A 15,692-nucleotide genomic window follows, 5' to 3' on the forward strand; every position below is an offset into this window, starting at 1 on the left:
TCAGTACAACATAAATTGTCATATACAATCTCTTATTTTTAGCATATCAAACGCAAATTAAAATTATGGTATTAGTAACACAATATTTATAGGAGTATAGCTAAGTTGGTAGGATGTTGTAGTATACTTCATCCGGTTATATTTATAAGCAAAAAAACCTACATGTGTGGTGTTTAACGAATTTAACTAAGTGTAGTTAATTTTTTTGATTTAATACAAAACATGAATAAATTTACTATATCGTCTTTTATAAACAAGTCTTCTTTTTCTTGATAATCACATGCACCTTTTGAAAAATAGAATAGAATAAATGCTTAAAGAAAAATAGTATAATTAAATAAGAGTATATTAGGAGTAACAGTAATTAGTTAAAAGTAGTTAATTTTTTTATTTATAATAATGACCAAAATTTGAAATATTTTTTTCTTATAAATATGACAGGAGGGGATACAAAAGTCGGTTTTAATATTTAAAATTATAGACAACTACATGACAAAGAATTTAAAGTATTAAGTATTAACCTATTAAAAACATGAGCTTAAAAAACTCTTAATACACTTCTATCTAGTAAAAAATTAAAAATATTGAAAATGTTATGAATAATTATAAGTTAGTGGATGTCTATCTTGGTCTCTCATCAATGAATGATTTTTTAAGTGGATCTTAATTACCTTTACGATTCACTTACTTATTTGTGTCATATAAATAAGATTCATGTTATACCGCAAAGATAAATATACACATATGTGATGAAATCAATACAAAACTTCTGTATTCTCTATCTCTACTCTCTAACTCTCTAAATTTATTTCTAACATAAACAATACTTTTTTAAAACCAATCATATTTGTAAATTATTAAAAATGATGGTAATAATCCCAATTAAATTGACACCTTCAATGTGGATCTAAATTTTGTTAACACCACCAACCAAAAAGACACCAACGACAATGCAAAGAAGAAAGTATGGGGACAAGTTCAAAATTGATGAAAACAACTTTACTTGAACTTAAAAATGGATCTATTGCGGTGAAAATTCACCATTTTAATAAAACAGGGGACATTATCCATCAAGAATAGTAATGAGAAGTAATACCAAGAGGCAAGAGGGGTAAGTCATTTTTTCTTCTTTTTGGTAGAGAATCTATTTGCACATAATTGATACAGGATTTGGAGCGTGAGTAAAATGTAAAGTGAAAAAAATAAAATCAGTAATTATAATAATTTCATGATTTGTTATAAGGTATTTATAATATATATTTTTTATTTATTATTTATACTTTAAAATGAATCACTCACTTTATAAGAGTTGAATTCATTGATAAATAGGAAGTTAGGAATACTTGTAAAAAAAAATTACAAACTAATAACCATGTTCGTTAAAAAAAAAAAAAAAACTAAGTGTAGTGGAAACCTTACTTGATTCATGTAATGTAAATCATCCAAACAAAAATAGTGGTAATAAATTAAATTAATAAAAAAAAATATTACAAATTGGAAAATGAATTGTGAAATATTTTAAATAAAGTGTGAATCAATAAAATATTTTGATCTATTTATTTCACATGATTTATTAGAATTTAAATTTACAGTATACTGCAAAAAAAAATTCAAAATATAATTCTTGAAGTGGAAATTTGTGAGTCCAATTTTATGTTGGCCATAATCCAATTTTCATTTGAAATTGCCATACACCTTAAAGGTTGCACACCAAATGGCGCCAAGTTTCATTATGTTCAAATTGCTTTGTTCTTGCCACAAATAAACTCCATTCTTGCTCTTATTCACTTTCATTCATTTCCTTCAAAGATTCAAAATACTAATACTATTCCCCAACCATATATATCCACCAAAATCTATTGTGTCGGGGTCCGAAGAGCATCTAAAGAAACGTGTCAATATTTTCAGACCACAAAAAAGTGAAATGTTATATCTTTACTTAAAACTTTAAGACATCAACTATATGTGTCACACATGAAACTGAACGGATCGGATCGGATCCTACCACAAAGTTGGTTCTTTTACACACCACAAGATCAAAACCAACGAAAACTTATCTATCTTTATTTTTCCCCTAACCCACAAAGAAACATTAGTAAGATTATGCGATAGAATATGTTTCCCATAACACTACCCGTTTGTTCCAAATTCATACTCTCATTGTCAAACAACTTGTGCAAATTTGAAGTTGCCTTTGGCGTGATGGGAAAGGTAATTTTAATATTAATTTTTTGTGAGCATAATTTTAATATTAGGTGTATTCAAAAAGTTGAAATAATTGGAGCCAGACAGCATCAATAAAATATTAACTTCTTGGCGTTAGTGGTGTTTGCTTTGCTTTTGTGTGTAATGGTGTCAACTTTGTGCTAGATATTTGTGTCTTTCTTAGTAAAATAAAATAAAAATATAGTGCTTTCTGTGTGCAAAACTATAATCGAATTTGGAACCTTTGATTAAATTAAAAAATATCAGATTATTTTAACTCTCAAGTATTCGTATCCTCATATACAAGAATATTCTTTTAGTATTAGAAAATTAATAAGGTGGTTATTTTTTCAACTTTTTTAGTGAGGATTTCCAAGAATATTGATATATTAGACAAGAACATTCAGTCAAGTAAAAATCTTTAGGGATTATTTTAGGGGGACACTATTCTTCATAGACTAGTTTTCTTTTTATCTTTTTGTCTTCTTTTTTTTTTCTTCTCTTTTTCTTCTTTAGCTTTTGATCTTGCCGGGATCAGTATCGACCTTTGTTCGGTGGTGCTCCTCTTTCGTTCTAGTGAATGAGAGGGAGTTTTTGTACCGACACTCTAGTTGATAAGAGTGTGAAGCAGATGTCTAAGAGTAAGAATAATGTACCTGACTCCTCTACATAAAATTAGTATATATAACTTTCAGTGCTGAACCAAAACCATTGATGGACATATTAATTAATGTCACCAATGACTATAGAAAAACGACTAAGGAGCCTCGATGGAAAGCAAATGTCCACCATTCTGATATCGAAGTTACAATATGACGAGATATTGTGTCAGTTGACCTGATCGTGCGATCTTGGACCTTTGCAATTAGGTCGTGCTCGACAGTTGATGAAGAGATTTCCTCAACTATGCAGCCTATGGCCCAGTCCATAATATAGTTTTGTTAAAAAAACCCGAAATTATTAGATTATTAAAAACTCAAATTACTGGGTTGGAAAAAAAAATCTCCATAGTAATCCTTTTCTTAAACGTGTTTATTCCACATGAAATTATAGCAGTGAATCCCACTATCCCAACATTTCAAAAAGTCAACCTAAACTAATTTATAGAGTTGTATAGGAACCCATTATAATGTTTAGCAAACATTTCATAATCATCCTTTTTCGGAGGGCACTAAGCCATTAAGGGCTGACTGGTCTTGTGTTGTAATAACATTTATAGTTTATCTTGTTAATACCATATTTAGCAAATGCTAATAGGTTAGCTTTTTAGTTGACTTCAATTTATTGGCTAATATTGCCTTTTTTTTTTTTTTTCAAAAACTAAATATTTTATATTGATCATGAGACAAAGAACATTGAGTCAATCAGTAAAAATCGTTCAAAGTGGAGAAAGATATTAATTTAGTAATGGCTAGTGCAATTTATAGTTTAAAATTAAACACGTTAGTTAGTGTTGATTGATTGAAAGATACCACCACTAATTAGTGCTCTACTTGACGGGTGTATTCTTCTTTCTTCAAAGCAACTTTATTAACATTATAAAATAGTATAGTTTTGTATTCATCAAGTCAAACAACCCTTGGGGAAATGGTTTTGCATTAGCGGTTTTCTTCTTCTTAACACAAGGTGTGTATGATTAAGAGATAGTTTACTATTTCTTTTCAAAGATTTAAACCTAAAATTTTGAGAGGAGAATGTTTAATTATCTTAAGTCTTCGTGAACATCATTTTATATTAATCCATTTGAGTTAAGAGAGTGTGTTATTGATAAATCAATTAGAACCTTGATATATATTAGATGAAAGGTTTATATTGAACAAGTAAGTATTTCTCAAGTAACATATAAATGATACAATAAGATCTCATGAAATAAAATTTTAAATAAAAATGTCATGTCAAAATCTCACTTGTATTCTGAAGTAGAAAAAATGTCCTATGTGTAGTTATTTTTAATATTTGATATTGAATGAAGGACACAACACAATGCATCACATTACCAATTAGGGAAAATCTCTCTAAAAGGGGTTGTCTAGGTGTTGGTGCAAATATAAATTGTGTGTGGTGTCCGGATGTGGTGGAGAGCGAGAGACATATTTTTGATGAATGTCCTTTTGTTATCACATTGTGGTATATGATTTTTAATTTGTTCGACTTTACATTGGTGGTGTCTTGTGACCTCTTTGCGTTGTTACAATTATTTTTTTTTAGCAATACAAATGGAAAACGACTCAAGGGGCTCCTTCTAGTGTGGCACGCGATTTTGTGGTATTTGGAGAGCAAGAAATGATTCAATCTTTTCATCTAGAGTGGTAAAAATTGATGAAGTTTTTGAAGAAATTATGATGATTTATTGGAAGTGGTTAATGGCGAGAAAAAAAAGAGGAGTTTGTAGTTTCTATGAATGAAAAACTTGTCCAGTAAATTGTATCCTTGGATAAAATTTGATTTCTTTTACCATATGATTGTCGATTAGTGCTACTTTTGGTGTTTGGGTCAAGTACCCCTGATACTTAATCCCGATTTATAAATATAGTATCATTTGTACTTTTATCCAATCTATAAATTTTGTTGTTAAAAGAAAAAACATTTTATATACTATTAGATATGAGTTAAAAATATTAAGTTAGATGAGAATAAATGTTGGATTATTAATTACTTCGTGAGTTTAACTCAGACGATAAGAATCACATTTTATATACAAAAATCAAAATTTAAATATCGGAAATTCCATTTATTTACTTTAAAAGTAAAATTATATCAGAGTTCAGTTTTTTTTTTTTTTTGAAGAAGCTAAATTAGTCCATCCAAATTGGCACCAGAGAGAATCGAACCTCAGACCTCAAGAGGAGCACACTCTCAGGTTCCAAGTCAATACCACCAGACTAACCTAAGTGGGTTGAGTTTAGCTCAATTGATGGGGAAATTGCATTATATATGCAACGGCCCGAGATTCAAACCCTGATCATTCCACTTATCCATCTTAAAAGGTAAAATTTATAGCAAGTAGACTATTTGACTTGGAAGCTTAATTAAGTGAACATTCTTAACATTATTAACATTAAATACACAAATATGGAAGCTTAATTGTAGATTCTCAATTGGAATCATCAAACAAAAAAACAAAATTTTCAATTGCATCGTACCATGCTGTGGAAAATGGAATGCAAAAACTAATTAAGTATATTTGTTTTTTTTTCTATAAATAAAAAAAGTGGCATTTGTTTGTTTACTTTTTCTTAAAGATGATGACATGATACATGTACATGTTTACTAGTTGCCATGTGACCAAGAGGGGAGGACCCACACATTTTCCTACCCGTGCCCGAAAACGCATCGCACCCACAATCTATTGCCACGTGGCACATGAGTGGCTGGGAATGAGCGGGCAGCATTTACGGTCAGCTAAGAAATATCTGGTCTAAAGAGACGCTCAATTCCCAAGATATTTATCTTATCGACTCGGAGACGAGTTATCCGTATCGACTCAGTGAGTCGTGGCCCAATGAAAACGTAGCTACAGATATAATAGATCTATTTCTGAGCGCGTGGGCATGCCATGCCATGTCTGTATCTTTGGATTTCATTTTGTGGAATTTTCCAATCACCTACTTGGCTACTTGTACATGCCACATACCATATGCATGAATTGATGGTCATCATCATGCTACCCAAAAATAATAATTAATACGCATAAGGTTAGGATTTGGATTTTGATTGTCTATATAAAATGGTTTGTCTTGCCATTTTTTCTTGAAATCTTGTTGTGGTAACTTTGTATTGAGTATGATAAGTTAATTTCTGTGTTAAATTATTTTGTACAATTTAATATCTATGTTTAATCATTCATTATTATTTTAAGGGTCTTGCTAACGAGTGCCCCCGGGGCACTCTTTAAGCATTCCATTTAAAGAAACTTTTTATTCAAAAAGTTAAACACTACAATTTCCAATGCGTTGACTTTACGCATTCCAATAAAAATTCTATAAAAAACTTACTATTTAAGGGCTTAAAGAGTGCCCCGGGGCACTATTTAGCATTTGCCTAATTTTAATTCTTAGAAGACTTTCAAAATGACTAATTTGAAAGAAAAAAAGTTATCATTTTTTAAAATACTTATAATTGTAGAGATTTATTTGGGATCATCTTACGAAATTAGAAATAAATTTGGTGGTTTAAGAATAACTTGAATCTCACCCCATATTTTGAAGCCCAAAAAGACCAGGTCCATATATCCTCTCTCTATGCCAATAAGATATCCCTAACCCGGGGATAAGGCCAAAATAATAGATCACATGAGATAACTACCCCTGAGAATAGCAGAGTTAGTGACTCCATGACGCGGGTGGGGGAATCTTGCCCAGACCGCTATAGCATAGCCTATATATAGGTCCCGTATGATCTAAAAGAAATCACTACAAGAAAACCTTGATTAATTAGGCTAAACGTTATAGCAAATATATCCTATGGCAATTTTCTTGTGAGAAAAAAAAAAAAAGAACAATACACCAGCATGCATGCATATGTTACATCTTTAGAGCGTACCACATGGCACGTACCAGATTGATTGTCTAGCTAAATTTAAACTTGTGCCAAATACATGCATGGGTACCAAACCAATTGTATAAGTACTTGAGCAAATGAGTTTCTACCTAACTAAGTACTTCTATGTACTTGTTACATGTGATACGAGATTGATGCATTGTGCCAAAGTGTATTCACTTCAAATTTAACACTGAATAGTGAAAAAGATAGAAAATAATTAACACTGTAGGGTTTATTGGGGTTTGGATAACTATGTCATTATGAGAGAATTTGCAGTTTTTTTATCTAAAAAATTATAAGTTAAAAGAGTTTATAATTTTCTTATTATAGAAGTTGGATAAAATACTTGTTGTGAAATTATGAATGTATATATGCATTGTCGAACCGCAACAAATTCATCAGTCAAACCACATTACATAGTACGATTTTATAGAACATATCCTATTCAACTAAGGTCGAACCACATTACATAGTAAGCATAATATATGATGACCAAATTACTATAGGATGTGAAAAAATTATGGACGAGTAAACCGAACCTACTAAGTTACTAGCAGTATCCTAAATATCTAATGACATTAGAATTTTGACAATTGAGAAGAACAATCTAGAATCATGACAAGTAGTAGTAATTGTATAAGAAAGTGGTCGGCTACACAATCACAATAGCCACTATGATTGGTAGACTTGTCCATTTCAACACCAAACAAAGCAGTTACTAATCGACTTTACTATATAATAATCACATTAATTAATTATATTAATCACAAATTTACATAAGCAATGGTATTCTTTGTTACAAGAACCGTACACGTGTTTATAATTAGGGAATTAATGCTTTAAGTGGCCCCACTTAGCACCATCGTTACTTAATTTGTCGGTAAATGATATGCTATTATAAAGTGTTTTGGACGGCTATTAGAAGAAAATTAATTTAACTACTTACTTACTCGATGTTACATGTGACTTGGTTTCCATAAAAAAAATGTTTAAAGTTTAACCAATTAAGTAATCAACGGTGTCTTAACTTCCGTTGCTCATAGTTAGTTTCTCATAATTTGATTCTTTCCGAATATTCTATGCAGGAATAGTAGTATCTTTTATTGTAACGTAAAAGAATGTTTTGAGACAATTGTAATTTGCATATAGCTAGTGTACTAGTACTTATATTTATGAAAGATATTTTTATCATATAATTTGACCTATTCATTTATTTTATTGTTTTTTTCTTTTTCGCTTTACCTTCGTTCGTGTTGATGAAATTTAATTAAGCTGTTTATGTTGATAATTCAACTCTAAAAAAATAATTAAGAAGTTTCTTTGATTCATCTCACACACACATCACTTGCAATAAACATTTCAAGAGGTAAAATATCATGAAATACAGGTAATTTTTTAAATGTAATTTAAAAAAATATTAAAAATTGATGTCACAACTTTATTTAATTTGTTTCATTTTCTTATTTCGTGTCCTTATAGATTCTTTATTTTTTGGTCAAGGTGTCCTTATAGATTCTAACCTTGAATTAAGAAATATTCCATGTATATATTTATACTTGTTTTTTTTATTTATAAATAATATATGAATACTTATTTTTGTGGAACATAGAGTTACATAAGTAATTTAGAATTTAATTGATTCAAATTATATTAACGTGGCTATGAATAATGTTAGTCTCCAACCAATGCGGAGAACCAAAATTTAAATTTCATAATATCAAATTTTTTTGGTTTGGTAAAAGAGAGGGTTATGCTAACTCTATTGGCTAATAACAACAATCTAATTTGAACAGAAATTTGCTCATAATAAAATATATCAGAACTTTGCTCACATTTTATATTGGCACAAGAATTTGATTCACGATAAGAATGACATAGTTTGACGTCCAAATCCAACTGATCGAAGTAAACTCTCAATCTTGTGTAAAAGTCTCGTTACAGTAAAACTCTATTCGAACTGTGTTTTTTTTAGATTTTGTGCCTCCTTGAGTTCTCACTTTAAGTAGCAAACTGTATTTTTTCATATTTTTGCGCCCCCTTTGACATTCACTAGTTATCTTGTGAGGGAGGTATTTTTAAAAATCTAGGGAGGGCACGAGAAATACAGAGGGTGCAAAAAGAAACACTATCATCGTTTACATGATTGAAGCCAGGGGGTGCAAAAAGAAACATTTGATGATTGAAGCCCAAGCCCAAGCCCAATAACAAAAAGTGACCAAGGTTACTTAAAAATGAAAAAATTCAATTTTTTACGTCACATGAGTGACATAATAGTTACCACCAAAAATGATGGAATCAGAACAAACAATTGAAGACTGAATCCGACATCATCATCGTCCTCTTCGATGATCCTGATGAAGATGAACCTTCTCTTGTCTCTTCTCCTTCTTGCTTCCACACTCTATTCTTCTCTAGCTAAGGGTGCTTTTCAATCTCTTCTTCCTTCAGGTTTTCTTTCATCTCAAATTATGCATCCATCAATGCCTTCTGCAACTACCCATTTGTCTTTTTAGTATTCTTAGGACATGCATAGAAATGGGTACTTGTAAATTTTTGTTTTTTATTTTCAGCTTAAACCAATCTAAAACTTTTATAATTTTGTCTCATTTGGGAATTTAAGTTATATTTATATGTTTTTAGTTTTTTTTACTTGATATGGTAACATTGTGGAAATTTTCAAATGTTGACTTTATATATGTTTGAATTGAATGAGTGCAAATTAGGAGTAATAAGAGTTTACATGGTTGTGATCATTAATTAACATGATGGAGTTTTATGTTTAGCTTGAAAGTTAGAATTTTGAAGTTTTCTAAATTCTAATTGCATGTTTGTTTTGGTATTAGAAGATTTCAGTGACCGTAGTAATGTAAGCCGTGCAAGGCGTTTGCTCGAAGACAGTGAGTCTCAGGCCCGGACTAGGTAATCACGATGGATCTTTAACGAGTTGAGATCGTCTCCATTTCCTAAAAGAAATGGAAGTGTCTGTTACTATAGTTTTGAAGTAAATTAAAGATATAAATGCACACATTTCTAGAATTGAGGATATTAATTACACATTTATACATTAAAACTGTAGTAATGGAGATGTCCATTTATTTTAGGAAATGGAAAGGGTCTCTATGTTGTGCTTGTAACTTCAAATCATGTTTTGTTTTTTTCAAAATTTATTTAGTGATTTGTTTTCTTTTCTTTATGTAGTGTTGATTTGACACGAGGTTATATGAGCAATTCTGACCTTGAAAGGAACATCAAGGAATTTGGAGAAAGATGCAGCAACATTTCTAGAATATACAGGTGATTCCTCATACCTGCACATTGATGCTTTTTTTATCCATCTCGGACTTGAGTCATGCCTCAATAAAGGACATTACTAGAGCAAATTCTTTTCACACTTCATAATATGTATGAATAGTTGAAAGGAAATACTTCTTGCCATTTGCTAAACTGATTTATTGTCTGTTTCTCTCTTCGAGGGATTTTTGGCGTGGGCTATTAGTATTGGGAAGAGTGTGAATGGAGTTCCACTGGTAATTTCTTCTTCTTTTTGGAATTTTCATTCATAACTTATCTCCGAATCAAAATATCTTTTCATCTTGGTTGCATGATTTCTGTATCTCTTCTTTGTGTTTCTCCATATAGTGGGTGATTGAGATTTCTGACAAGCCGGGAGAACAAGAGACCGAACCTGCATTTAAGGCGAGTTTTCTTTTCATTTATTATTCTTCCATTGGAATTTTTTGTACTCAATACAGATTAGTAGCTTTGTCTCCCGAAGAATATTTGGTAGTTCTGGCAACTCTGTAACCAATATAATACTGATACTGATGCAGTATATCGGAAATGTGCACGGAGATGAACCAGTGGGCCGTGAACTTCTTATAATTTTGGCCAATTGGTTATGTGATAATTACTTGAAAGATCCTCTGGTACGTTTCTTTCTTTTTCCTTATTTGCAGAAGTATATTCTCATCTCTCTCCTCGCATTTGTTGTGGCATTAAATGAATGTGTGCTTTCACTGTGCGTTAACTGATACCAGTGATGAGTTTTTGAAGCTTATAAACTGCCGCAATATCTATTTATTGAGCACACAAGTTTTATGATATTTAACCGACACTTTTGTTATTTTATGATTTAGTATTTACTTTTACGATGTCTTACTTTTAGTTAAATGTTTTAGGCGACATTGATTGTGGAGAATGTTCACCTTCATTTACTTCCATCAATGAATCCCGATGGCTACACCTTAAGGAAGCGTGGTAATGCAAATAATATTGATCTGAACCGGGATTTTCCTGATCAGGTATAAATTTAGTAGTAGTGATCTGTATACAATAGTAGTAGTGAACATTCATTGGTTTTACTGTTATGACTGAAATTTTACTATTATTATGGTCATAAATAAGATTATTATATTGTTTGATTACATTTATAGATGCCATTGTATAAATGTGTCACCTTATATGCATGTTCTTAAAATTAGGACCATGAGCTTTTACTTTCTTGATGTCGATTGCATATTCTTCACTTGCTTTTTGCATTTAATTTAAATTTTTTGTTAGATTTTCTATTTATTGCTAGAGATCATCTGAGAACTAACCTGCTATGCCTGTCTCGAACGAAACAACAGTTCTACTTTGCAAATGATGATGAGGAGTCTCGGCAACCCGAAACAAGAGCAATAATGAATTGGTTAAGAGATATACGATTTACAGCATCTGCAACATTGCACGGGGTACTTATTTGGAATTTACATATTAATTTCTACTCATTGCTAGGCTGTTTATTTCAAGGTTTATTTTACTTAATTGTGGTTCTATTTATACATCAAGGAGTTCTATCTTTGCTTTTATTCTACAATATCACTATTTTCTCTATTTGTAGATACAGCGTTCTAGAGTTATGCGGTTTTGGTTAAGAGTATAAGATAAAGTTTTTACAAGTTATTGAACTTGTTATTCTTTCTGAAATCTAGAATATGAAGATAATCAGTTTTCACTTTCCAGTGCATGTTGCTTTACGAAATCAATTTTTTTTTTGGGTTTTGTTAACACCACCCCTTAAAAAGTTTTTATTGAAAAAGAATAATAAAGATTATTTTTTTCTAGGGAGGTTTATGTCATTTGATATTTCTTCGTCAAACAAAAACATATTTTTGGAGCTTTTCTGAGTGCCTTCTGCTAGCATTTTCATAAATTGTTAATTTCTTCGCTGAAATGCACTTACTTGTTTTTCATTATTTGGTCGAAAAGGACATTGAACTTATAAGGTTTTAGATAAGAAAGAGTGAAGAGAAAGAATAAACAAGTTGAATTATGAGGCTGGTTTTATGCATAAAAAACTAAGAACTAACTCATACTTATACCAATACTAGACTCCTATTCCTAATAAAATTAGAAAATAAATGAAATATAATAGAATATGGAAATCAATAGTAAAAGACAATCTAGGATACTCTAAATTAGTGCAAGATACAAAATAAATGTTACAAGATAACTTTCCATGTATTCTAGTTCTAATAGGCCAACATATTGAACTATGCTAACCCTGAACATTGTTCTTGAACAACTGATTATAGATTGTCTTCGTCAATTCTTATCATATTTAGATACATATTTGTTCATTAATGGTGTCTTTTTCATTTACTACCTCAGGGCGCACTTGTTGCAAATTATCCTTGGGATGGTACCCGTGATAAAAGGTGGTAAAATATTCTACTGTATGATGTACAATGATATTGCTCTCAATCTTGACTTTTGTATTGACTTTGTCTATTGATATACAGGACTTTCTACTATGGATGTCCTGATGATGAAGCATTTCGGTTCATGGCAAGTATATATAGCCACTCCCACTACAACATGTCTTTAAGCAAGGAGTTTATAGATGGAATCACAAACGGAGCAGCATGGTACGGTTATTTGAAAGTAATGCGTAGAAGTTCATTACTGCAGTCTATGTTTTTTCAATATGTTCATAAATTACAAAAGATATCAATGCAGGTACCCTTTATACGGAGGAATGCAAGATTGGAACTATATACATGCTGGTTGTTTTGAATTGACCTTGGAAATTAGTGACAATAAATGGCCTAAAGCTTCAGAGGTTAGTGGAAAACCTTTGTAATGGAATCCTTTTATTTTTTGAATACGTCTTTATTAAAGATCTATTGAAAGATAGCATTGCTGAATTTGTCGTTATACTAAGTTCAAGCTTTCATCATACATGTAATTATATATGATTAAGGAACTATTTAAAAATTGTCATAAGTGTGAGACTTTCATTAAAAACTTTGAAACTATAAGACCTAATTAAAAATTTAAAGAAACTATAATGAGTAGTTACAGTACAATTTAACCTTAATAATTAAATAAAACTATTGCAGTTTAGCTAACTACAAACATCATCTGGACCAAAGAATGACAAATTCAATAAGCCATGGTTGAAGAAATTAAAGTTGAGAGAAGTATAGGAGTTTCAGGTAAGAAAAAACTTGAAAGATATAAGAGATCCTACCCTGAACAGAAACTTGAGGTGCACCATAAAATTATTCCAACATTCTATTCAAAGCTTCCATTGTTAAAACAAACTTGAAAAGAGAGTATATTTTTGGCTGGAGTTGTCCTGTAGATCTGTTGCTAGAGTCTAGACGTAAGTATACACATTTACAGATGACGAAAGCCAAGCTTTAGCAATAAACCTTTGCATCCACTTTTACAATTTCCCCCCGATATTAGCCAATCTAGTTTGCATGATGATGAGTTTTTTAAACATCTATTTATATAGCAAGTATGATTACCGTTTCAACATAATCTAACAAGAAATCCCCCGAGACCACCATAACTTAGTTAATTTTGGTTTCTTTTATTGCACTTGCTTTTTTATGTTCTTTACCAAATAAACTCGCTTCTTTCTGCTTATGATTGGTTTAGTTTTTAACATGTAAAATTTATTGTGTTGACTTCTGTTAAATGCAGCTTCCTATGCTTTGGAAATACAATAAAATGAGCATGCTTAATCTTGTTGCAAGTCTTGTGAAGGTATGCTGTGTCTGCTTATCCGCATTAAACCTAAAGAAATAATTTGTTATTTTTGTCATGTCTTTTTGCTTTACAGTATTTTAAAATACCAACAGAAGTGTTATAAAAAACAGAGAATATTACCGTGAAATATTACCATCAAAGGCTTTGAAGCCTTTTTCAATGTGATTATCAACTCTATATATACATAAGGGCAATGCATATGAAAAAGGGAAAGTTTAGAGGGGACTGCAGAACATTGGATCACGTTCTATTAATTGCCTACCACTGTTATAGTTAATTGCACGTAAAAAGACTTTTTAATAATATTTCACAATGTGCACAGTAATATTCCGAAAATCTTCCATTTTTTAGGTTTTTAGTCCCATTGCTTTTTGTTTGATTGATCAGCTGTTTGTTTTCTACTATCCAGACAGGAGTGCATGGAAGGATATATTCTTCAGGTGATGGAAGGGCATTACCAGGATTTATAACTGTCAGTGGAATAAACTACACAGTATGTCTGAAATTACTTCTTTGTCCTTTCTATTTTGATTTTAAACTTGTTATTACTCTATTTTTTCCATGTTTAGGTGATTTTTTTTTTTCCATGTATGTGCCTACTTTGTTCAATTAACTAATGACATCTAGAGTTTTTCGATGCTGATTTAAGATTGGGCTGAATATTTTAGACTAATAATTGATCTAGTACTATTAAACAATAAGTTTCACATTTGAGCTTCACTTTCATGACGTACTTTGCATTTTATAATTCCTGACCAACAGGTTAAGGCTAGAAAAACGTTTGGTGACTACCATCGCTTACTTGGCCCCCGAGATAGATATGAAGGTATTATATCATACTTTTGTATTATTTCGTTCGTGTAAAAAATTAAGGCTTTAAATTCAACACATAGGTGATAGTTTCATAGATAGGATATAGATTTCATCACCAAATGATGACAATTTCAAGATTTTAATCTTAAAATATTCACAATTATCTACTTGTAAATTGCAGTAGTGGCAACCATGCCTGGTTACAAATCAAAGAATACATCAATTTGGTTAGATGAAGGGGCCATGACATTGGATTTTGTTCTTGACCCTGAAGTTAGTGTCAAACTCAAAGGTGGTATACTAGAAAATGTCCATGATTGCAACTGTGACAGTAAAAGCAAACTAGAATTCGTTCAATTTCTTTGGGGATCCCACTTGGAAGTTTTCTTTGTTTTCATTGTTATTTTAGGATTTTTATGCTTATTATTTCAGAGGAGAAAAAAAGTCAAAATTTCAACCTCCAAACAGTCAACAGGAGCAAAAAGAACTGTTGTGGTTTGAGGTTTTGGTTACTGATTTGTATCAAATTCTGTTGTATACTAATGTAGAATACTTATTCCTCATTCTTTTAGACAAGGCCCATATAATAAGAAAATATAATAGCAAATTCTGTTGAATGTCACAAATACAATCTTGAAAATGAATAAGGTCAATTATCCTTCTGATACAACTAATATAGTAGTTTTGTTCTATGGAATATGAATGAATAAGAAAATATTGAAAGTGGACTCATAATGCATCCTGACCAAGAATGCAATAAATGATAGCTTAAGTTTCACAATGGCTTAAGTTTCCTTTAATTTTGTGCTGTAGCATTTTACTTTACCAAATAAATAGCTTTAAAATATTCAAACATTGTTGAATAAGGCATTCAAAATTTTGCAAGTAAAAACTTAAATAATTTCAAAACCTCTTTTGATATCCAAATATTCCTTTCTCTAGTCAAATTGTGAAGTCTATGCTATTTGATTATAGCGTTTGGCTTCTAAAAGAGCTCAGCACTTCCTTTATGTGTGTGAAAGATTTCATTCTTTCAAAAAGATGATTTTTATGGTTTAAATAGGGTTTTTATGGTACATTCGAATAATTTG

General features: G+C 30.8%; 1 protein-coding gene across 4 annotated transcripts; it reads left to right on the top strand.

Moving 5' to 3' along the window:
* The first annotated feature begins 8,996 nt into the window (after positions 1-8,996).
* LOC123903794 (carboxypeptidase SOL1) lies at positions 8,997-15,208 on the top strand. 4 transcript variants are annotated; one of them, XM_045953414.1, is made up of 15 exons: positions 8,997-9,195; positions 9,591-9,666; positions 9,946-10,041; positions 10,244-10,274; positions 10,387-10,443; positions 10,578-10,673; positions 10,926-11,048; positions 11,376-11,480; positions 12,400-12,446; positions 12,531-12,656; positions 12,748-12,850; positions 13,723-13,785; positions 14,198-14,281; positions 14,551-14,614; positions 14,783-15,208. In XM_045953414.1, the coding sequence occupies exons 1-15, from the start codon at positions 9,093-9,095 to the stop codon at positions 15,100-15,102; spliced, it is 1,494 nt and encodes a 497-aa protein (XP_045809370.1). In that variant the 5' UTR covers positions 8,997-9,092; the 3' UTR covers positions 15,103-15,208. The 4 variants fall into 4 exon arrangements, with proteins under 4 accessions (XP_045809370.1, XP_045809378.1, XP_045809388.1 ...); XM_045953422.1 differs by having other exon boundaries at positions 9,594-9,666; XM_045953432.1 differs by having other exon boundaries at positions 8,997-9,168.
* Positions 15,209-15,692: the final 484 nt, after the last annotated feature.

This window comes from Trifolium pratense, linkage group LG1, assembly GCF_020283565.1.
Source record: "Trifolium pratense cultivar HEN17-A07 linkage group LG1, ARS_RC_1.1, whole genome shotgun sequence".
NCBI lineage: Eukaryota > Viridiplantae > Streptophyta > Magnoliopsida > Fabales > Fabaceae > Trifolium > Trifolium pratense.

Bases quoted from the DNA above. Each gene is read 5' to 3' on its own strand.
- LOC123903794 (XM_045953414.1), top strand. From the start codon at position 9,093: ATGATCCTGATGAAGATGAACCTTCTCTTGTCTCTTCTCCTTCTTGCT. The intron at 10,674-10,925 runs GTACGTTTCTTT...TAAATGTTTTAG, and splicing joins ATTACTTGAAAGATCCTCTG to GCGACATTGATTGTGGAGAA. The intron at 14,615-14,782 runs GTATTATATCAT...TGTAAATTGCAG, and splicing joins CCCCCGAGATAGATATGAAG to TAGTGGCAACCATGCCTGGT.